The 25,712-nt window shown below is 34.9% G+C and overlaps 1 protein-coding gene across 50 annotated transcripts in view; it reads left to right on the forward strand.

Moving 5' to 3' along the window:
- The window catches only part of LOC145252497 (uncharacterized), a 957,520-nt gene that overhangs the window by 437,608 nt on the left and 494,200 nt on the right, over positions 1-25,712 (forward strand). For 37 of the 50 annotated variants that reach the window (XM_080111966.1, XM_080111941.1, XM_080111971.1 and 34 more), the window contains 2 exons: positions 10,182-10,256; positions 25,080-25,303. In XM_080111966.1, the coding sequence (XP_079968092.1) occupies positions 10,182-10,256; positions 25,080-25,303 (299 nt within the window). The remainder of the gene's footprint in view (positions 1-10,181; positions 10,257-25,079; positions 25,304-25,712) is intronic. The other 13 variants (XM_080111939.1, XM_080111942.1, XM_080111976.1 and 10 more) reach the window with 2 other exon arrangements.

Here is a 25,712-nt window from a genome sequence, read left to right on the forward strand (position 1 = left end):
CACATATATATATGTATATATATTATATTATATTATATATATATATATATATATATATATATATATAGACTCTCCCACCAATTTTTAACATGATGTTCTGTAACAACAACTACAGAAGATCAAGACAACATTGGTGCCATTGATTCTAATCCACTACTATTTGAGACCAAATTTGCATGGAAAATTTGTAGGGAGTTGAGCAGCGAGATGTCTGTTCTCATTACACTTGAACTTCTGTTCACACTTATACTTGGTCTCCTGTGCCAGACTCTTATCATCCTCTGATGAGTGTAATGCATATATAAATAAATATTATGTTTTTATTTTTAATTTTTTCTTAATAATTGAGCCATGTGCTGGTGTTCTTTCCCACTAACTTTAGGCACACACACACACACACATATATATATTTATTTATTCCAGGTTAAAAATATCCCAAAGTAAAATCCATTGAATTTAATGAGGTTGTTGATAGTGCCCAATAAAAAGAGCAAGATATTATTTAGATGAACAAAATTACCGTTGGTCACGACAATAAATTTATTGCTTCAATCTAAAAAGATCTCATCAAGCAACTGAAACCTCCGGTCTTGATGAAGGGCGATCTTTTAATGAAAATAAAAACAAAAAGGAAGAAAAATTTGGAAGGCTTTTTTATTATTAATAATTTCTACTGTGTACGTGTGGAAACATGTGTTGTCTAGGTCACTAGGAGAGAGGGAAGGTGGTTTAATCAGCAGCTACTAAACTCAATGATAGGTAGCCGTAATTATTTTAATTAGATCAGACGGTTGTGGTGTGTTTGCGTATGGATGAATATATAACGTCTGTGTGCTTAAAGATCAATACATGTAAATATAATTGTCAATGACCCAAACATTCATGAAGAAGGTAGCTAGTCTCAGATCCATTCGACAGAATTAAAAAAAACAAGATCCTCAAAAGTTGGATGAATTTACCTTACACCAATGGATGTCTGTATGGATACAGTATATGCAAAGACAGATCCATGATCATAAGAATTTGCAGTGTGAAGGTCAGAATAAATCCAACAGAGGATTTACTAAATACACTATCATCCCAAATCCCTACAGCCACCTACCTTGAAAATGTTGCTGTGAAACCTGACAGTGATATGGAATGTCAGAGAGAGTTGCAACCTTGATTGAAGTGAATGTTCCTAATGATGGCGGTCTTAACAGAGCTGAAAGAGAGAAACAGACCAAATACCAAGGTCTCATGTATGATATGAAAAGAAACTGGAACCTAAAGGGGATATCGATCATATCAGTTATCATAGGTGCCACAGGACTTATGAAGAAGAACCTGAAGTCCTATCTAACTAATATTCAAGTGCAAAAGAGATTCAGACAATTGCACTTAAGGGAACAGCGAGGATACTAAAAAGAGCTCTCGGTTGGTTTCAATAAAAAAGCGGGGCAATGTTGGCAGCTGGTTTGGCTGCCCCATACCCAGCATTACAATCTTCAAAGGAAGAAAAATAAAAAAAATGATGATGATGACTATACTGAATCAATAATTCTAGTATGATTTTTTTTTCTGCCTTTTCAATATAAACAAGGCACAGTGCTACTTGGACGTAAGGAGTTACTATTTGAGATCAAATTTGCATGGAAACTTTGTAGAGCAGCGAGATGTCTGTTCTCATTACACTTGAAGTTCTGGTGTGAAACATTCATCCTCCTGGATAAACCGTTGCAGAAGCATGGATATCTTAAATGGCAGGAAAACTTAGAAACAAATGATTAGACAAGATTGTGCAGAGTGGAATTTGGAGACAGTTGACTCGTTGAACCATAAGAACTTGAGAGTGAGCTGGCTAAATAGCAGAAAAGTGTGTGATTCTTGTAAAAATGATGTTAAATGAACAGGAGTTTAAAACTCTGTAGGTGTTGCTTGGATAACATCATAAAAGATGACCGACATAAATATGATAAAATGGGTAGTGGGAGGAGGCAAATGACAAATAATAAAAAGAAAAGAGTGGGAAGAGTGAAAGGAAAGAGAGTGAAAGAGAGGGAGAAGCAGAGGATAAAGAAAAAATGAGTAATTATAATCAAGAAATATATTTGCTTGAAAATGGATAATGTAACTAAATAAGCTTTATTTTATATATATATATATATATATATATATATATATATATAACATTAATCTTGCTTTATTATATATATATATATATATATATATATATATATACTAGCAAAAGTACCCGTCGTTGACTGGGTTCAAAAACAGCCTACAGAAAATGGACTCTGATTTATGAAAATATGATAGGTTATGAAAAGGAAGGGTTGTAAAGAGATAGCTTCGAATTTGGGGGCATCAAAACCAAAGCAAAATATGATGAAAGTAAAAATAAAATAGATAAACCCCATAGTTTATTATACCATACCTGTTCACATTTAAACACTTATCACAATATTCTGTGGATCTATTTAAAAAAAACCTTGTTAAACTTTGGCATATTTCCATTCTATGGAGGTCAAGTGCAAACGAACACCCCATAATTTTATTATACCATATTTCTTCAAACTGAAACATAATTATCAAAGTATACTTACGCAGATAGATATGAAAAGTCTTTATTAAAATTTGTGCCTATTTCCATTCTATGGAGGCCAGGCGCGAACGCAGACCCCACAGTTTTATTATACCATCCCTATCTAAGTTAAAACATACTTATCAAAGTATTATTATGTACATCTATATAAAAAAACACTTGTAAACGTTTTTTTTTAATTTTTAAATTTTTTATTTCCATACTTTGTGGACCAGGCACGAACGCAGACCCCACAATTTTAATGAACCACCGTTCTGCCAGATCAAACATACCCATTCCTGTGTCTCGATATATCTTCTATCATCATATGTAATCAGTTTTTTTTTAAATAGTCAACCATATAGGAACCTATTCGTGACCAGACACACACACACACATTCAGTTATATATATATATATACACATATAATAAAGCAACAATATATATATATATATATAATAAAACAAGATTAATGTTATATATATAAATATATATATATATATATATATATATAATAAAGCAAGACTAATGTTATATATATATATATATATATATATATATATATATAATAAAGCAACATTAATATTATATATATATATATAATAAAGCAAGATTAATGTTATTATATGGAAAAATGCGCGCATGAAAAGTAATATTCTTAAGATTTTATTAAACCTGGAAAAGTAAAGAACAAGATATTCTAGTAAAGTAAAAAATAAGAATTTTTTAGACTTAAAATATTGCTGCTAAAAATAAAATTTGAATATTGATAAATATTTTGTTTATTATTTGCATATGTTGTGTATTTATTGTTGAGTTAGAAAGGGTGTCAGTCGCTGAATTGAACTTATTTTCCCCCTATTATTTGCATATATTTATGTAGTGAAAATTGTTTGAATAAAATTAATTCATTAGTTAGTTAGTTAGTAGATGGAATTAATAATTTTATAATTTACATAAAAATGAATTAAATGATCCTAATTATGATATAATAAAATTATTAATTTTTATGTAAATTCTCTTATTCTCGCTACGAGAACTCAATGTGCCACCAGTACTCATCCGATGGATTGAGTATATGGTGAGGCACAGAACAGTTCAAGTAGAACTACTGAGGGCAACTGTTAAAAGGGAAGTAGTTAAATGAAACCCCCAAAGTGGGATTTTATCACCTTTACTATGGAACTGTATGCTGAATCCTCTTTTAAAGGAGTTTAAAAATAGGAATATTTATGCCCAGGCTGATGCTGATGACATCGCAGTGCTGGTCGCGGGTTCAAAAGCATCATTGGTCAGATGCATTGCCAAAATGGCATTAAATATTCCTAATAAATGGTCTAATCGAAATGAATTAGAATTCAGTAGCCGTAAAACAGAAATGGTCTTGTTTACATATAAAAGGAAATGCCAACTTGGTGACCTTTTTCTGAGTGGACAGAAATTGAAACTTTCGCAGGAGGCAAGGCTGTTAGGGGTAATCCTGGATAGTAAGCTAACCAGGAAAAGCCCCATAGAAAAGATTTCCTCCAAGGCGACTGCAGCCCTTATGCAATGCAAACAAATTGTGGGGAAAACCTGGGCAGTTAACCCGCATGTAATGAGGTGGATATACATTGCTATGGTATGTCCCATTTTGTTGTATGCATGTGTTTCCTGGATCCGCGGGACAGAGAAACTGTACTTGAGGAAGAAACTCCAGAAGGTACAAAGACTTACTTGTTTAATGGCTTCTTCAGCATATCCGAGCACACCTACTGGAGCATTGGAGATGCTGTTGAATATCCCTCCGATTAAAGAATTCCTGAAGGCAGAAGTGATACGGGGATCCTATAGAATAGACCTCATGGGTCTGTGCTGGTCAAGATCTGTTGGGACTACTGGAAAAACAAAGAGTCACGTGGATTTGTGTAATGAGGCTAGGAAGGAACTACCGCTCTTGCATGTGCCGGGTGACCTTATGACTAAAACCAGATCATTTGAAAAGCATTTCACATGTATGGTTTATGACAGAATAGGCGCAAGAGATTACGAAAAAGAGCTGGAAAGCAACGTAATCAAATGCTATACTGATGGATCTAAAATGAATGATAGGATTGGTGCGAGTGTTTATATAGAATACTCAAACATCCTCACCTGTCAAAAATCTTATCTTGGTAAACTGAGGACGGTCTTCCAGGCAGAAGTCTTCACCATACAGGTATCCTTGGATACAACACCAAACACCAGTCATGAGCTGGCACCATTGGATGTGGTACCAAACACCCCCCCCCGCCTTCACCGAAGAGCAGGATCTCAGACCTAAGTCTGACAAGTCAGCTCTAACATTCGGTAAACATCACGACAAAAACCGAAGAAGGAGAGATAGCGCATGTTTAAGGCTTTTGAATCTGAGGTTCTGATCATGGAAGAGGTTCAGCAACAGAAAATAGCTATCCTTTCAGATAGTGAAGCAGCTATTAAAGCATTGGAGAATAGTACGGTAAGATCCCAAACCGTACTGTGCTGCATTGAAAATCTAAACCATCTAGGAAAAGAAAACCGCATATCTATTTCATAAGGAGAGTTAAAAAAAAATTAATTAAAAAAACTTCGGTTTTTTAATTATAAAAAAAAACGATACACGGGATTGAACCTAAAATCTTTCCACCAACCCCCGGTACTCTAACCATTACGCTAACATGTCATATTGGCAAAATCGCAGTAAAAAATATTTATATATAAAAAAAACTTATGCAAAATAAAAAAGCGTTAGTCACTTATGTATGTACTTACTCTCCTGTTTGTGAACCCACATATTTTGTTGTAACCTTTTTTCTACTGAACCAATTTTCGAAAAAAATTTTTTCAAAATGTAGCTAATGAGGTGTTCTATTCAACTCCTTTTTGAAATTTGGTTGCGAACGGAATTAGTGGTGGGGGTTTGAATGTGTCTCGATTCATTCAATTTCGGACTTAAACATATATTCAACCACTACCGTGGTTGAATGATATATATATATATATATATATATATATAATATTAATGTTGCTTTATTATATGTATATATATATAACATTAATCTTGCTTTATTATATGTATATATATATAACATTAATCTTGCTTTATTATATATATATATATATATATATATATATAGAGAGAGAGAGAGAGGCAGAAAAAAACATTAATTTCGCTTCATGTCAGTCATGCCATAGTATATTTTCTCTCCTCTAAAAGTAAAAATGATCTTTTTAATTTTTAAATTTTCTTACCTGATGAGATCATAGCAAGATATGACTATATTTACATAAAAAATAATAAAAACTAGGGAGTTGAGTAGCAAAATGTTTGTTCATATTACACTTACACTTCTGCATGTTAATACAGGAAAGCAAGATATTGGGAGGGAATGCCAAAGTCTAATAGTGATGGAATAAGCTTTAAGAGTAAAAGGTTTTCCAGCATCAGGAGAGTGTAGGTGTGGGATTTTGCTCCTTGCCAGATTAATCAAAGGTATTTATGTCGAGGGGGCACTAGAGGAAACTAGTGCTCAGAGTACATTCCATTAAAATACTTAAAAAACAAGGACAGGAATACAACACTGCAGTGCTAAGACAGGGATTTGAGCTTGGTTGATAGTGCAGGACCTATTAGATTGGAAACTTTTTTTAGACCCTATCCAATAGAGAGAGACTAATCTGCCAACCCATATTGGGCAACAGTTTCTATTTTCTTCTGTAGGTGGGTTGACAAAATAAGACTCAAAAACATTAAAAAAAAAAAAAATTGTGTAATCAATTCCACAACTCTTATATCCTCCCCACCCTCAAACAATCCTTGTACCACCGCTTCTCTTTTCCAGCCCTCCTAACTCCCACATTTTGTTCAGAATAAAATATTTTCTTAAGATAGTTGTGGTTGCTCATTCTTAGAATGTGACCACCCATCTCAAATGATTTTTTGTAGATTTTCGAATGCTTTAAGATGCTGACGGTATTATTATTTACAGTTGGTTATCAAGGGTATTTTTCTAAGAAATCAACTTTTGTCATTGTCTCGAGATATACACTTGGCAGCAAAATAAAAACACACACAGCTGGTTATAAAATATTTTGTTTATTGAAAATAACTTTTCCAATTTCAGAATGATAGTTATAACAGTGCACATGGTAGTGTTTTTTTTTTTTGTAGAGGAGAAGAATGTGTTGCTTTGCTTGGGTGTCGTCGCCACTTCTCTTGTTTGTTGTTGTCTGCTCCTCTATTTAATTGGCACAGATGACGTCAAACATTCTACAATGCATTGTCTTAAAATATTGGTCAGTCTTGCTGACCTAATTTCCGGCGATTCTATGCCCCACATTTTGATTTCTTGGACGTCATTCCCAGAGGCAACTGTATCCAGAATCTGACCGACTTTCTTTTGACGTCATTCCCGGGCACCTGGATTATCCAACTGGTATGTCATCTAGATCTCTGATTGACAACAATGTGGGAAAGACAATGGCTCGATTCACAAAGATTTTGGTGCCAAGCCTTAAATCTTTATCATCAAAGACTCTGGGGCAGAGTTTAGCAAAAGCTGCATGTGATACTGGAATTTATCATCGATGATGGCATTAGATTTAGACTCAGGATTTTTCATTGCTTATTTTGATTATTGTTATAATATCAACATTTTTGTGCTTACACTTGTCTCTTTATGTACTGTGCCCTGCCGGACCCTACCAGGGGAGCAAATATACAGGATGTCTCACTACCTCAGTCACAGTCTTGAATTTTCAATTTGCAACTGAACTTTTTTAAAGTGTTTGTGTTTTTACGCATTCCTTATTCAAAACAACTGTTTATGTTTCAAATTAAATCTTACCTCACCAACTGTCAAAATAACACCAGCATTTCAAACCACCCTTTAATGTGATCCTATGTTTACATCAGCCCAATTTCTCATTATTATGCATTTTGTCACACATTACTTAATGAATATAAAACTACTTGACAAATAAAGACAGGTAGATGGAAAATAGCAAGTCAGACCCTCTCCCCTTTCACTCTATTTTCATTAAATGTTTTTCTTTTATTTCTGGTTTTATATCGATTTATACATTTTTTCTCTCTTTTTTAATAATCTTTATTATCTATAATATAAATCTCACCTGTTTGTTTAAATGTATGTATGTATGTATGATGTATGTATGCCTAAAACTTTCGACAGAGGCGACGGATTTTCACACGATTGGTACCATTTTGAAACTCGACCCTTCGGATCACAAATATAGAAAAATTGGCTAAAAACATTAATTCCTTTAGCCTTAACTAGGCACTTTTCTACAAGTAGGGGTCGCTTTTTTCGCCAATATTTTCAAAGTCATCCTCTCTTTTCAATTGACTAGCTTTAATTTAAACCTTCGCTACTTCAGGTTCTTTTCCTCTTTTAGTGGTATGGGTTTGAGCCTGCCTGCCTACTATCACTTTCTTTTTTTTTTTATTATTATTTTGCTCAACACACACCTCCAAACACCCAGGTAATGCCGGGCACCCAGGTTAGTCTTATATATATAATAGAAAGAATGATTGATGCACGGATCGATATTTGGCAACAGTTTTCTCATCAGATGGGTTCACAAATGAAGACTCAAAAACAAAAAATAAATTTTCATTGTTTACCTTTATTGTTGGCGTAATGTCAGCATTATTTTTTTCTTACACTTGTCTCTTTATGCAATATGGTTACCTTGCTGGACCCTATCAGAAGAGCAAATACACAGGATGTATTAATGACTCAATTGCAATCTCTTCTTTTTCATTTGTGATTTTATTTTTCCAAACTGTTTTCGTGCATTTCTTATTCCGAAATGTTTACGCCTCAAATAAAACCTTACCTCGGGTCGTTCATGTGGATGACGACGTCGTCTTCATCATTTTTTTTTTTTTTGTTTTTTATTGACTCTGCAACTCCGTTGATGACTGTGAAACCTGATGTGTGATCTACACTGCTTTGCTCAGATAGAGCACAGGAAGACAAGGTTTGGGTTTTGATGGTGAGTGGCTGCTGCTCGTCAGTGTCTCGGTGTGTGACGCACCGTAGATGTTCGCTCATGCTCGTTGTTGAAGAAGGCCATCCCGGTATCACATGAGGAGCACCAAGTATCTCTGTCCGCTGCCAAAGTCTCCAAAAGATTGAAAGGGATATTGCAGTGCTTACCTCATCATCTGTTAAAATAACATAAGAATTTCAAATCATACCGAATTTGTACCCGCCATGAAAATATAGATAGAACAGAGATAGACATGCAATGTCTATTTCGTGAGAAAGAGGTTGTAAGGAAGAGAAAAGGACATCACCCAATAGATTTCGAAGCCGGCCTTGTGCATTATCAAGGCAAGAAATGTTGCTCTGAGCACCTCCTCTCCAGATGTGGCAACAGTACCCTCCACATTTGTCTCTTTATAAAGTGTGGGCGACTTGTTGAACCCTATCAGGGAAACAAATGCACTGAATATCTCAGTGACTCGGTCACAATCTCATATTTTCAATTTGTAATTAAACTTTTCAGAATTGTTTTCCAATGCAATTCTTATATTTTCTGTTTATGTTTCAAATTAAATCTCGTCTCATCTGTCAAATTAACGCCAGCATTTCAAATCACACGTCAGTTTGATACACGTTTTACTTCACCAGCAACTCGGCACTCACATTTAAAATGACGACTTTTATAGGTTTTCAGGTATGCTGAAAACGAACATCTCATTCAAATTTAGGGGCAAACAAGTAGTTTTCTGAATATTAAGACATTTTTTTCTAATGTATTACTTAATGAATGTTAGTGGCGGTCATATTCTTAGCATGGGGAAGAGGAAGGTGTTTTATAACACACATGTGCATTAGTACTTGTTCAGTTGGGGAAAACATGGCCACCAGTGAAAACATAATGGATTACAGTGGATAATAAAGGTCTTACTATTTAGAAAACTACTTGTCTTTCCCAAATTTAAATATTTGTTTTCAGCATACCTGAAAACCTATAATAATCATCAATTTAATGGTGAATACTTAGTTGCTGTTAAAGTAAAAAAAAAAAAAAAAAATATCTTCAATTCTAACCCATATTTGCATCAGCCCAAATTTTTAAGTCAATTTCTCATTATCGTACATATGGTATTTTGAATTATTATTATCACCTTCCATTCTATAATAAAGAGCAATGTGTATTTATTTGTTATATCTCATTTATAAGTAATATTTTATTATTCTTTATAATTATTTTATTTTCAAATTTTTATAATTATATGCAAATGCCTATATTTTTTTTTTCAAAAATACCTTACACGTTTCATCGTATTGATGGGGATGGGGGGGGGCTATGGTCCATTGTGACATCAAACAATTCATCAGAGGCAAATAGATCTTATTACAAATTGCATTAAACATATATGTTTTGTTACACATAAATTAACCCAAACCACTTTCAATTTCTCTGTTTATAAAATAAAAAAAAATATTTTGCTGCTTGAAATGCTCTCCATATGAAAACAGATTTTTAAATTTATTAAAAGATTTTATTTTTTTTTGTATTTAAAGGATTTAAAGAAAAAACATTCAGAAAAATGTTTAATTTATTTATTAATTTATTTTTACAGAAAAGCCACCAGATATTTATCAGAATGGGGACACAATTTTGCAAACACCTTTTCTGACTCCAGCAGTCAAAACAGGTAGGACATATACAGATAAATGAAATTGTTTATCAACTACGGTAGAACCCCTGGATATGGTGGCCCTAGGATATGTTTTTTTTTTTTTTCAGGCTATGATGTGGAATGCAATGTTTTTCTGGCCCTTGTTTACGATATTTGCCACACCTTACAGTGTTAATTATTTATTTTTTACATAGGAATCACCACTTATCTAGGCCCAGAGGCCACTCGAGGATAAGAGTTAAAGAGTCTACAGTATTAGAATCATAGTAATTGTTAGTATTGGAAATTCGGTAAATTTGTTAACTTAAGTGGAATTGCTCATCAAGAACTTGTTCGCATTGGACTTGAAGACGGCCATATTGTAGTCAGCTGAAAAGCAGGCAAACGGAAGACAGTTCTAAGAAAGAAACTTTGCTCATGGAATCTACGTTTAGGTTTAGGCACAGGTAAAGAATAGAAGAATTTATTAATAGTGTTTTCAGCTAGATGAGTGTTTCTCGTAGAAGTTTGGCAAGGGGGGGGACCATAGATTGGAGCTTATATGATGTTATTCGATTATGTGTATTATATATTTGTACTGTATTTTGTTACTAATTTTTAATGCTATATCCCGGGGTTTTACTGTATAAGAGAAATTCTAAAGGGAATCTTGTTTCATTTTCAATAAGAAAATATTTTTGTCTTAGGCTTATTAAAGTCTTAACACAAAAATAATGAACACTGACTTACCAGTGCTTTCCAATCAGCAATGAAAAGAAGAGTAAAAAATGGATCTGTTTTTACTTTCAGCATAATTCTCACTTCCCTTATTTGGTTCTTTATTCCTTATATTCCATGAGCGATGTTTCTGACAAAGGAGGAAGAATTGCTGTTTTATGGGTCAGAATCTATTCCATCTAACACCTATCACTGACGAGTTTTTGCTTGAGTTCACTTTGGTTGAGGTCCATTCTATGCCTGAAAACATTATTCCAAGATGACTGTGACTTGCTGTCCACCCTTTCATCAAGACTGTTTTAGAATATGTGCAGATTTTATTGAATTGTTGTGTTGATTCTCATTCTCTGCACTCAGGACTTTTTTTTTTTTGAAGTTATTGGTTAAAAAGCTTCACTGTTAACTTTTTTTTTCTTTTGCCAAATATTCATTTTTTTTTTTAGCAAGAAATAAGTTTATTGAATTATTCAGACTTCTATTCTCACCTTGGTTGTCATTTTTCACTATGTTGTATCCAATGTGATCTCTGATTTTCTTGAGGAGCGTCTGTTTAAACTCGAGAATGTTTTGAATTATTCGGACTACTGTTCTCGTTTTGAATTTTGACCAAACGAATTCAATAATCCAAATTATTATTCGAAAAACATGTTTTCCAAAGCCATGAGCTTTTTAGTTAACTATTATTTAATGTTTGTTAAATATCTGAAATGCTATTGACGGACATTTCTCCATTTTTGACTGGTAGTTCTCTCCCTTGTTTTTTTTTAGCTACTTTTTAATGTATTTAATTTTAACTGTGATGGAAAGTTAAAGTTGTTGAATAAATATTTTTCTTTGGTTGAACGGACCAAACCTGTGACAATGTACATTCACATTAGACTCTCTGCATAATCACACTAGTGTTTGCTCAGAGATGTGCTGGTGATTTCCTTTCGAATTGTGTTCTGCCTCAGAATTGTGTAAATGAACATGTATCACTGTCACATTTTCGAAGTTCTGTATTGGTTAACTATCGTGATGTCCCGAAGTTTTATGCAGTCCTTAATTAGCTTAGTAGCCTCTGTCTATTGCTAACAGTTTTATAACCATGGGTTGATAAATGAAACGAAAAAAAAAAAATAAAACAAAAACACAGAATTAAATTTAGCCAGAGAAATTTCTGTTCAAAACAAACAAGCAAAAGACTTATCCATCAGAAGGAAACCCAAATGGATTTACCGTGCACATTTCAATGTATTTTTTTTTAATGAGTTTCATGGATAAGACTTTTCTGTATCCTTTTAGATTTTTTGTGCATCTCTAATGCAGGATGTGTGGCTATCAGAATCTGTGCATGCATATTAAAAGGGATGGGTGCATTATGTGTGGTTTTAGCGAATTTGGAGAAAAATATTTTTAAAGTCATGTTTTTTGATTTTGTAAACATGTATGTTGGGCACATACAAATATCTGATGGTGATGGTGGTGTTGTTGTTGTTGCTAGTGGTGTTGCTGTTGTTGTATGTGGGGTTGTTGCTAGTGGTGTTGCTGTTGTTGTGGGTGGGGTTGTTGCTAGTGGCATTGCTGTTACTGGTGGTATTGTTGTTGTTGTTGTTGGTATTGTTGCTGGTGGCATTGTTGTTGTTGCTGGTGGCATAGTTGTTGTTGCTGGTGGCATAGTTGTTGTTGCTGGTGGCATAGTTGTTGTTGCTGGTGGCATTGTTGTTGTTGCTGGTGGTATTGTTGTTGTTGTTGCTGGTGGTATTGTTGTTGTTGCTGGTGGTATTGTTGTTGTTGCTGTGGTATTGTTGTTATTGGTGGCGGTATTGTTGTTAGTGAGATGGTTAATAACTCTATGGGCTTTTTACCTAGGCAGTTACTAGACATCAAAGTTTTAATGAATCCAAACAATAATTCACTTGACTGCTAATCTCTGAATGGTTTCCAAGCAGTCAATATTTTGAGCAGAATAAAAGATCCATAATGATGATGATGATGATTCTAAGTGTGGCTACATCATTTACACATCATCATCATCATCATCATTTAATATCCATTTTTATGCAAGCATGGGTTGGACGGGTTTAGTCTGATGGTTTTTCTCTCGGCCTCTTGGTCTGTAAAACTTCTATCTCTCTCTGCTCAGTTTCCTCCTCCCTCTATCTATATTCTCCATCCAGCCTATTCCTCTCTCTGGATACATGCACACACACTTTTTATAGATTACTTGAGGAATGTGGTGGTATAAGGGAAATAACTCCCTGAAAAAAAAAACAGAATTACTTCCCTTTAATTAGTACATCAAATAGAGGGAATGTCCATATCACCAAAACATCAACAATGTTGGGAATAAAGTTGTATACACTCTATATGATTATAAAACTGTAGACTGTCCCACCATCCTTCCTTCCTTGATTGCTTGGATCTTAATTTCAAAGATCGAGCAACTACATCTTTTAAAAAAGGGATGGCAAGTGAATAAATATATATATATATATATATATATATATATACACACCCCATAACCAATCCCTTACACAAAATTTTCAATAAAAAATAACCTAAAGTGACCATACAGCTACTGCGAAAATTTAGAGAAGATAATTAAAGCACATAATAACAAAATATTAAATAAAAGCAATGAAAACAACAGAAAATAAACCATAAAAAAGTGGGCATCATGACAAAAATAAAACTGACACAAAGAACACATAACTAGTAGAAATAATAGTAATGATAATAATAATAATAAATCAACTCCGGACAATGACAACCATAGTAGAAATAAAAATAAAAATACTAATAATGAACAAGATAAATGCAACAGTAGATCTCGTACACTTTGCCTACTTCAAAATAAATGTCTAACCAAAAGCATAGTTTACCAGGCCACAATATTTGCGAAAGAAAACCCGAATAACGAGAAATATTATGTAGGTATGACTGCTTTAAATTTTAAAACTCGATATTATGACCACAAAAGTACGTCCAAAAATAAAAAACACCGAATGAAAACAACACTAGCAAACAAATACTGTAAACTCAAAGAAAGCGGACATTCACCGGTAGTCAAATGGAAAATAATAAGACAAGCAAACACATGTAGAGACCTAGACAGTCCATGTAGATTATGCCTTCATGAAAAAATTGCTGTTCTATACTTTAAAGAACCCCAACATCTATTAAACTGTAGGAAGAGAAATAGCGAACAACTGTGTACACAGAATAAATTTTACTCTAGGATAGCGATACAAAATAATTTTAATATTAACAATAATAATAGAAAATAAATAAAATAAACATACATAGACATAAATTATCATATATATATATATGTATGTATGTATGTATGTATGTATGTATGTGTATATAAACTAACAAAATTTTAAAAAAAGATATAGACAAAAATATCACATTTAACTACACCTAGGTTTAAAATAGGTCAGATCACTAGATATCTACGCTTCCCGCTAAAAAAACACAAACAAAGGAATGGTTGAACCCAAGGTCAACTGGGCCTTTGTCCTGTAAGTGCCTGCCCATTAGCTGATTAGGAAGGAGCAGTGGAAACTAGAAAGCTGATTCAAATAGAATGTGCGTATATAAAACTGCGAGGCAACCACAACTCTTCACATAAGCCTGACGAATTCTAGCATGGATGAAACACGGAATATTCTGTGTAGCTTAATTGCCATATATATTTTTATAACTTATATATATATATATATATATATTATATATATTTATGGCTCAGAGGCTATGGAATGAGGGTGGAGAATTGTATGTTTTGTTTTTGATTCTGAAGGCACCCAAGTCATATATATATATATATATATATATATATATATATATATATATATATATATATATATATATATATATATATATATATTATTTTAGTTAAGATCTCCTTACCACATATTAAGTTCATTATAATAATCGATAGAGAATTGTCTCTATCCTAATAAATACGTAATCTGCATGAACTAAATATCATATTTAAGGGTATCTTATGACCAGCCAACGGTTGAAGAATGGCTAAAAATGTGTGACTGACTTTCTTGACAATTACAGAAATGTAACTTCGTAGTACACTTTTTTTTTTAACTGTTTTTTCACTCTAAACAAGACAGAGCGCCACTTAAATGTAAAGGACAAAATTTGCATAGACAGGAATTTGAGCAGCAAGGTGTTTGTTCACTTTACACTGGAACCTGTTAGTACAATCAGGGAGGGAATTTTAAAGTCTAGTAGTTTGAGGGAAGAAGCTATTTGAGTAGAAGGCTTTACGACATCTTGGGGTTTTAAATTCTCTTCTTTACTGTGATCTATGCGTGGGTGGGGATGGTGGGTTGTTATATTCATATTTAGTTAACAAAAAAACAAAAGCAAAAAAAACACGTCAACATTATGTTGAAACAAGGTCAAGTGTGGATTTGATAAAAGTATTTTTGTGGGACAAACTGAATTCAGCTTGACACACCTAGGTTTACAGTTTACGTTATTAACCACTTAGCTACTATCACCTCCCCCTCCGCCTTATAATGCAGCAAAAAGAAACGCATGCAACCTGTGAGGTTATTATGTTTTGTCTTAATTAATAAAAGCAAAACAAATCAATAAGTAGTCAGTCATAACAGATGCCTTGACTGACAGAATATTTTGCGTCTGATAAATTATCTTGACAACAAAAGAATATCTGACTTGGTGCCATCAAAAGTTTTGACAAGTTAAACATTGAAGGAAGGCTTGCTTTTTTTTTTTTTTTTCTCTTTATATTAACTGAAATATAGGGTGACCGCCCTTCCTTCCCCCAAAATAAATGCCATGTGTGCCATCTATATATATATATATATATATATATATATATATATATATATATATATATATATATAAAAGGCAAATACGGTGCATGCATTTTTGTATGTCCAAAAAAGGCTTTTTTCACCGGTCTTCTCGGGGGAGGAGGGGGGTTTACTATGTCTTAGAACTGTTTATATACCACCCTGGATCATAATATGTATGATTTGTGAACGTGCATCGCATCTAGATTTATTTACGTTGACTTTTATAAAATTCTTACTATTTCGGCTTCTCACGTGTTCGTTTGGCTTTTTCATATAAAAGCGAAACTGATCTGAAGCAAAGGCCGAGAACGTCCAGAAAGCAATGGGTGTTTGGTCAATGTGGGGGGGGGGAAACTCCTTATATCAGACAATTGCTATTCATATGGACACTCTCCTCTTTATGGGGAGCTGGTTTCCCCCCAACATTTTGGCGAAACAAAAAGTTGGGAAACAACCAAAATAACTACCCCGCAGTAAATGTTCACTGCGAGACTTTTATGGCGTGATCATTAAAATCACACACGTGTCGATTTAACTTTTTCATCGTTTAATTTGGACTCTGTTTAGTTACCCACCCTTCGTGGCCGAGTGGGTAAGTTGTTGGGTTTTTTCACACCTTCGCCTCAACGTTCTGGGTTCAATCCTACCTACTTACCAAAAGTTTTTTTGTTACCCCCCCCCACCTCCCCAACACACACACCTACAAACACCCGGGCAACGCTGGATATCTTTGCTAGTCATTAATAAAATTTGCAATCCTTTATGAATTATGAAGTGAATTTTTTTAGATGAGGATCGATAATTCGTATTATTTGCATTATTCAGACTACTGTTCTCATCTTGAGTGTTATTCGCACAACGTTTCGGCTGATGTAATTTCTGACTTTCCTCAGGTGTATTTTCGAGATGACCAACGAAAAAATGGCAGGAAGTCATAATGTAACAGAAAGCGGACATGCAAATGCTGAGCTGTGTGTGGAGTGACGTTACAGTAAGAAAAAAGAAAAATACTATAAAAAAGAATGTGTGTGCGTAGACTGAGGATGAGGATCACATTTACATTAAAGACGTGGGTGACGTCACAGCCATAATGAAAAGTCACGTATAGCAGAAAAATGAGGAAAAAAGGTCTTTTTCTAAATTTGAAACAAAGTCGAAGTTCTTTGATATTCTTTTTTCCTGTGCAACTCAGTGTACAATATGTTTGGTCTCTACATAGTAATGACAATCTATAATATAAATATCACCTGTCTGTTTAAATGTATGTATGTATGTTTATGTCTCGCAAAAACTTTCGACAGAGGTGATGGATTTTCATGAAATCGGTATCATTTGGAAGCTCAACCCTTTGGACGACAAATATCAAAAATTAGTTAAAAACGTTAATTCCTTCACCTTTAACTGGGCACTTTTCTACAGAGAGAGGTTGCTTTTTTTCATCAATATTTTCAAAAGTCATCACCTCTCTTCGATTGTCTAACCTTAATTTAAACCTATGTCACTTCCGGTTTGGCGATGGGCGCAACAGTAAAGACATCACTTTTTTTTTCATGTTCTTTTCCTCCTTCACGGTATGAGTTTGAGCCTGCCTACGACCATTTTTTTTTTTTCAACACACACCTCCAAACACCCTTGCAATGCCGGGCACCCAGGCTAGTGTTAAAATAAGGATGGATTTGATACAGAAAGATCTGACCAGATATCGATTATTTTGGAAATCAATTTTTAAAAGACATTTGATTTGTGCCTGCACGTAAAACAGATGTTAAGCATTGAAGCAAGGCTTTCTCTTTTTCTTTATACATATCAGCTGAAATACAGAGTGACCTCCTTTTCTCCCCCCTCCCCCCCCAAAAATGCCACCCATGCAATTGTTAATAAAATCCACGATCCTTTTAACAATCCAACCATATTTATGCGTGTGCATTATGAAGTTAGACATTGAAGGAAGGCTTGCTTTTTGTTTCTTTTTATTGGCTGAAATACAAGGTGACCCCCCCCCCACAAACAAAAAAATAAATGCCATATGTGCAATAATTAATAAAATTCATAATCCTTCCTGAGTGTGAATTATGAAGTGAATTTTTGAGATGAGGATTGATAATTTGGATGATTCAGACTACTGTTCTCATCTTGAACCTGAAGAAGGTCAGAGGATAAGTTGTTGGGCGAAACAACAACATGAAAATGAGAATAACAGTCCCCAAATAAATAAATAAACAATTTTCCTATAAACAAAAACAAACAAACACCGTAAATAAATATTTAAATGTACTCTGTCAAGGCAAGAAAAAGTGCATGAGCCCCAAAGCTACCAAATTAGGGCCGCGCCACTGCATGCAGTTTTGTGCCATACTGAAGATGGTTGAGCGGCACCTCCTCAGATGTCGCAATGGTACTCCATCTTAGAACGCATCTAACCCTTCTATAGGTGGACTTCAGGAAGCAAAAATCGGCTATTTTATGAGGCAGTAGAGTGCGCCATTTTTTTTTTTTTTCAGCAACCCTAGCAAAAATGATAACTTCTATTTTAAACCATAAATGAGGTCTTGAGAGGTACTGTCATTCCAGGTTGGAGTAGACCTGACATTAGTGGTAATTAAAGAATGATTCCACACTTCCCAAAACTCCCAAGCTGGTGCTATCAAATCAGAGTGTCTGAAGATTTTTTTTTTTTTTTTTACATGGGGGTCACCACTTATCAAGGCCCGGAGGCCACTCAGGGATAAGGGTTATTGCGTGTACAGTAATCAATGAGATAGTATTGTAGTAATCATTAGTATTGGGGGTTTTGATAGAGTATCTTACTTAAGGGGGCGGTTTGTCAGGAGTTTGTTTATGTTGGACTTGAAGATGTCCAAGTTGTATTCAGGTGGGAAACAGGCAAGCGGCAGAGAGTTCCACTGGCGTGCAGTTCTAAGAAAGAAGCTTTGCTCATGGAATATACGCTTGGATTTAGGCACAGATAAAGAGTGTGGAAAATTATTGACAGTAGTTTCAGCCAGACGGGTGTTTCTCGTGAAAGATTGGCGAGGGGGGACGAGGGATTGGAGCTCAGACGAGCACCTGCCATAGAAATAGCGATAAAACAAAGACAGGCTCGCAACGTCTCTTCTGTGGGAGAGATACTGGCTTCTTGACCTAAAATGCACCAAACTTTGATGTCATTGTTTTTTTTTATATTCCCCTTGCAAAACTCAATCATGTTCTGCAAACTAAAAAAAAACAATTTTCGTCTACAAAGCAAATATCATGAATAAATATTTAAAGATATAAAGAACTTGTAGCACGAAACCTTTTTCCAAAATTGCTGGATTTGGCATGAAATAACCCAAAAAGGGTTGATATGCCATAAACAAAAAGAACCCAACAAAACCAAACCAAAATAAGTATTAAATAAATTGCTATTTCATAGAAAAGCAGTCTCAGAAAGACAGTAACAAAAACAGAAAATGTTGAAAGATTCTGGAACGATCTGAAACTGTATTATCTCATCTGCAGATGCGTCCAATTTTGAACAGATGCCATATTTTTATTTTTCCACCTAAAAAAAAAAAAAAAAAAAAAATTATTTTTTTCTGATTTCTTTTCAACGATTATATTTAGATTTCTAAAATTTTGCCAAGACATTTTGGGAACGGAGTCATCGTTTTATCCTAAGTTCGAAGCAGCTTTGGCGTCTGGTAATTCGAGAACGCTAATAAGAGCTTACATTTCACCGAAGGTTTTATTAACAAAATGTATATATACATTTTTTTTTTTTTTTTTGTGAAAAAAAAAATAACGAAATATTGGATATACTAATTTTAACGTTTTTAGCAATCACATGTTTGGGTATCTTACCACAACACCTGACCACCATTTTGTGTGTTGTTTTCCTGAGTAAGAATGCAAGAGTTGTGAGAAAGAGGAAAACAGACACTATTTAAGAAAGGGTTGGGTTTACATATATGTACATTCATTCTCATGCAGGCAAAAAAGTTAAGCATGAAACATGTAAGGTAGTATTTTTTATACTTTTTAACAAGAGACATAAATCTAATATATAAAAGGTACTATGTCTCTTTGTCTGTCTGTATCCATATTTTCAAACTCTATCTCCTCCGAAGCTAAAAATTGTAGAGCGACTCTAGGTGCCTCAAATGATTGCATTTTTTATGGACCGTTCTTTTATGGGTCTTTAGCCGGTTAAAATAGTTTTTAAGGAGTCAAAAATGGATCAAAATTGAAAAAAATCTTTATACATTTGTACATCTTAGTTTATTTTTAATCAGTTTATATGCGTGTCACGTTGGTACAGTGGTAATGTCACGAGCTTTAAATGCTATAGTTTTGTTTTCGGTTTCGATTCTAGCTGATGGCACCCAAATACTTTGTTTTTTAAAATATCATATTTAAGCGTATTTTATGACCGAGTAAAGCCCCCCCCCTCGGCTAGTACTTTAAAGACAATACATCAATACCTTTATTTTATATATTATTTTAAAGAGCGTTTTTCGTTCTATCTAATCGTTTAAATTGTAATCATTTTAAAACAATTGAGAAGGCAGTTCTTGCAAAATTTTTAATTTTGACTTAAAATAATGCGTTTTGAAGTAAGTTTTCATCATAATACTTTTACTTTATATGTTTAAATAGTGGTTTTCGCTCCATCAAATCATTTAAATTACAGTCGTTTTAAAACAATTGTGTCTTCTTTTCAGAACATTAAATGCAAGATGAAAAAGAAGCAAATTCACACAATTTTCTCATTTCAATTCAAGCTAGGCTGAAAAGCTGCTGAAAAAGCTTGTGATATCAACGAAGCATTTGGCCCAGGAGTCACTACTACTACTAAATTTTGATAAGGCGACAAGCGTCTTGAAGATGATGCGCGTAGTGACCATCGGATTTTGAAACCAATCTACGCACAACTGTTCCAGAACTAGCTTCTGAATTAAACATAACATTGATTGAGATTGTCGGACTAACTTCCTCATCTTGGTTGTTATCGTCACAACGTTTCGGCCGTTTTGCCCTCCGGCCTGTATCGAACTGGGGAACCGTTTGTTAGGAGTCTTGAACCCAACCCTTTATTATTATTATAGGGGTACCATGTTCGGACTCCAGCTAGGCTCTGGGACATAGTTGCTGATTCTCTGTTTTGAATGTTACTTTTTCACTGCCTTCGTTCAGGATTGGGTAACTGTAAACTTTGATACAACGTCTAGGACCACTCGGCCATATGTCACTAGGACAATTCTTAGTTGGTTTTTGTTAATGATGAGGAAGTCAGTCCGATAATCTCAATCAATAAAAACACCTCATCTCAAAAATACAGACAATTACTAAACGTAACATATGCAACAATTTCCAACTACTTGAGAGATATTGAAAAAACAAAAAAAAAACTTGATAAATAGGTGCCTCACAAATTGAATGACAACCAAAAGAAACGCCGTTATGATGTGTCATCTTCCCTTCTTTTATGAAACAAGAACAACCGTTTCTCGTCCGGGTTGTGATTTGTGATGAAAAGACAACCAGTGATGCTCAGCATGGTAGTTAGATGGCAACGAAGCTCCATGACACTTCCTGAAACCAGTTATACCAAAATAAGCTTATGCTCACTATTTGATGATCTGTGACCAGTCTCGTCCATTAGTTTTTTGCATGCAAGCGAAACCATTACGGCGCTGAAGTACTATCAACAAATGGATGAAATGCATCAGAAACTTCGACAACAACACCCAGCATTAGTCAACAGAAAAGGCCCAATTCTCCCCCACGACAATGCCTGCCCGCATGTTGCCAAACTGACCCTGTAAAAGTTGAACAAATTGGGTTAAAAAAACTCTGTCTCATCCACCATACTCTCCAGGCCTCTCATCTACGAACTACCACTTTTTCAAACTTTTCAACAACTTTCTGCATGATAAATGCTTCAGAAGCTGAAGCGATATCACAAACGCATTCAGTGACTTCATCATCACCAGATCGCAAGATTTTGACGTTACTGGCATAAAATGCACTTGTTTTGCGTTGGCAAAAGTGTGTTGATTCTGATGGTGCTTATTTCGATCAATAAATTTTTGTTTGAGCCGAGATATGTTCACCTGAATTTTTGTTAACCTGATAATATGACTTATTTTATTGTATTGTTCTGGGAATATATGGCTGCAGCCAGAAAAGGTAGTCTAAATTTATTTTTTTTACACGGTGGTTACCACTTATCAAGGCCCAGAAGCCACTCAGGGATAAGGGTTATTGTAAGTACAGTACGTTAGTGTGGAGATTTAATGAAGTGTTTACTTAAGAGGGCGGTTCATTAGAAATTTGTTAACGTTGGACTTGAACACATCCAAGTTGTAGTCAGGTGGGAAGCAGGCAGACGGAACAGAGTTCCACAGGCGTTCAGTTCTAACAAAGAAGCTTTGTTCATGGAATCTACGTTTTGATTTAGGCACAGATATAGAGTGGGGGAAAATTTTCACAGTGGATTCAGCTAGACGGGTGTTTTTCGTGAAGGATTGGCGAGGGGGGGGCAGAGATTGGAGTTCAGACGAGCACCTGCCATGGAAATAACGATAAAACAATACGACTAACTAGGATTTATGAATGGCATGCGAAGATGCCAGATGGTGAAACCACGTTCGATACCATTAACTGCCAAACCAGAAAAGAGAGAGCCTTGTTTTAAATTTCTCATGTGAGTATAATTAGATGTTTTATTTCAAGAACAGAAGAGTGCATTTTCTTCATTGGCTCGTATAAGTCAGGGGAGATAACTTGGATATAATTGAAGGGAAATCACTCTGATAATGTAAAATTGGATACATACTTGAGAGTCAAAACAATGAAAAGAATATTCTGTTGTCACAGCCTTAATAATATAAACCTCACCTGTCTGTTTAAATGTATATTTGTATGTCTGTCTAAAACCTTTAGCAGAGGCAACGGATTTTCACGAGATTGGTATTGCTTTGAAGTTCGACCTTTCAGATGACAAATATAAAAAAATTGGCTAAAAATATTAATTCCTTCACCCTCAACTGGGCACTTTTCTACAGAGAGAGGTTGCTTTTTTCGCCAATATTTTCGAAAGTCATCCCCTCTTTTCGAGTGACTAGCCTTCGCCACGTCCGATCTGGCGATGAACACAACGACAAAGACGTCACATTTTTTTTTTTTTTCACATTCTTTTCTTCCTTTGCGATACGGGTTTGAGTCTGTCTTTCTGCTACCACTTTTTTTGCTCAAACAACCGGGCACCCAGGCTAGTTAGTAATAAAAAATATTTACAACTAGAAATAAAATAGTTTTACGGCTCCCCAAAATTTGTACTAGAACTGTCCGCAAGGATTTGTGGTGTAACAGTTAGACTACTTGGAAAAATCAATTGAAAAAGTGATATTCTCCTGAAGATTGAAGGTTCAATTCTCAGTGTGGGCGACCGAAAAATACAATTGCGAATTACGTAGGACTGACAGAACGAGAGCATGCTACCCCCCGTGAAGTAAATAAAAGATTCCTTTCAAAATTCCGTCCAAAATTTCTGAGTTTGGCAGAAACATTCCCGAGTTCCAAGAGAAATACATATACCTAAAGAAGGCCGGAGATTACATCGACTGAAACGTTGTGAAAATAAAACTCAAGATGAGAACAGTAGTCCAGAGAATCCAGATAATATGAATAAGCAATCCTCATCTCAAAAATTCAGAAACATAAAACCTTTTTTATAACGACAAAGGATTCATTCAAGTGGCAGAAAGTGTCCAAATAAAGAAAAATGAAGTAGAAAATTCTTGGAGTCCCTCGTGAGTCTTCAGGCATTGTTGATGTGTGTCCAGTGGACGAGAGAGAGGGAACGTTTTTTTGTTGTTTTTTTTTTGTTTTTTTTTAACAAAGGAATCACCACTTATCAAGGCCTGGAGGCCACTCAAGTAGAAAGGTTAATGAGTGTATGGTGTCAATCAGAAAAATATCATAGTAATCATTAGTAGTGTAAATTTGGTAAATTTGATTACCTAAAGGGAACGACTCATCAAGAACTTGTTTATGTTGGACTTGAAGACCACCATATTGTAGTCCATTGGAAAGCAGGAAAACGGAACAGGGTTCTCTTTGTTGACCGACCATGATTAACATTCACCGGAAATATGAACTGGAATTAACATTAAGGACATTGTGAAGGCTGTTGCAAGGAAGGTGGGCTCCTTCTATCGTGCTAGACAACCGCTCACACCTGAGAGTATCTTGTACCTCTATAAGGCCACCATTCGTCCATGCATGGAGTCTTGTTGTCACATCTGGGCTGGCACATCTACCACAAGTCTCTCCTTCTTGTATTGGGCCCCAAAAAGGGGTCTGCAATCTAACAGGTCTCACTTTGTCAATTAGGCTCCAACCCCTGTCCCATTGCCGCAATGTTGCATCTCTGTGCCTGCTTTACACGTATTTTAATGAAATGTCCTCTGATGAACTCATTACACTTGTGCCCCCTTGACGTACAATATCCCTGACAAACCCACTTATCAAAATCACACCCCTGCATTGTTGAGGTCCCTAACTGTCAGAAAGTTTTTTACTCTTATAGCTTCTTCCGTAGAACGGCTAGACTTTGGAATTCCCTTCCTGCTACCTGCTTCCCAAACTGTACTGATATGCAGAAGTTCAAATACAACGTAAACCAACATCTTAATCTTTGTTAAGCATGGTCCCAATTAGTAGCCCCTTGCGTCCACGTCCTTGTTTGGGGTGAAGGTGAGTTTAAAAAAAGAAAAAGAAAAGATTTCCAAAGTGGCTGAATAGTTCTTCCGGGGATAGATGGAATCGATGTGACCTGCAAACTGATTTGTCAATGTGACCAAATCACCTAGCAGGTCCTTATTTACAACTGCTGCAATATTCAAAACAAAAGCAATCCAGAAAAATGGCTTTGCTAATGTTCAGTGTACCTAGTGTATTTAATACAATTTTTTTTTTTTTTATTAATTTTATATTTGTGTTCCCTTAACATACATGCTATCGACTAATCGAACAAATAACAAAATCACATCACTTCATGGTTATGATCTTCTATTCTAATAGTTTCTTCCCTTGGGAACTGCTAGACTTTGGAATTCCCTCCCTGTTTCCTGCTTCTCTGACTGTATTAACCTGCAAAAATTTAAATATAATGTGAACAGACATCTTGCTGCTCAACTCCCCACAGTTCCCAATCCCAAATAGAAGCCTTTTACGTTTTAAGTACCGATATGGCTTTATTTTTTTTGGGGGGGGGGTGAAAAAACTTTTGTTTAGAAATAATTCTTAGTCTGCCATTCATTTCTAGGTGTGTGGCAACCCGGAACAGAACCGACTCCAGTTGCATCAGAGATAAAGTCACCTGCAAAAGAGGAAGAGAAAGATTCTCTGTTCCAGACGACAGCACCAGTCTGGCAACCAGCAGCATCTTTCAATGGAACAGTAAAACGAGAATTCAAGTCGATTCGGCCAAACTTTGATGTTGCTCCAAAACCTTTCGAAGAAATTAAAAAGGTATTTTTATTTTATTTATTTTTTTTTTTTGACTGTTTTTGACTTTTTCTTACATTTCAGTCTTTAAAAAAAAAAGAAAAAGAATTTTTTTAAAACTTTGCAAATGAATCTTATTTGGTAGGGTTGTTTTTGTTTTTCTGTAAAACATTTCATTTTTTTCCACTGATATGTTGGATTAAGTAGCATCGTCAATGTTTTCTTTGCTTTTTTTTTTTTTTTTACATGGAGGTCACCACTTATCAAGGCCCAGGGGTCACTCGGAGATAAGGGTTATTGTGTGTACAGTAATCAATGGGATAGTATCGTAGTAATAGTATTGGAGAACTGATAAAGTGACATTACTTAAGGGGGCGGTTCATCAGGAATTTGTTTGTGTTGGACTTGAAGACATCCAAGTTGAAGTCGGGAG

Source organism: Euprymna scolopes, chromosome 29, assembly GCF_053919585.1.
Source record: "Euprymna scolopes isolate OS-2025 chromosome 29, ASM5391958v1, whole genome shotgun sequence".
Classification (NCBI taxonomy): Eukaryota; Metazoa; Mollusca; class Cephalopoda; order Sepiida; family Sepiolidae; genus Euprymna; species Euprymna scolopes.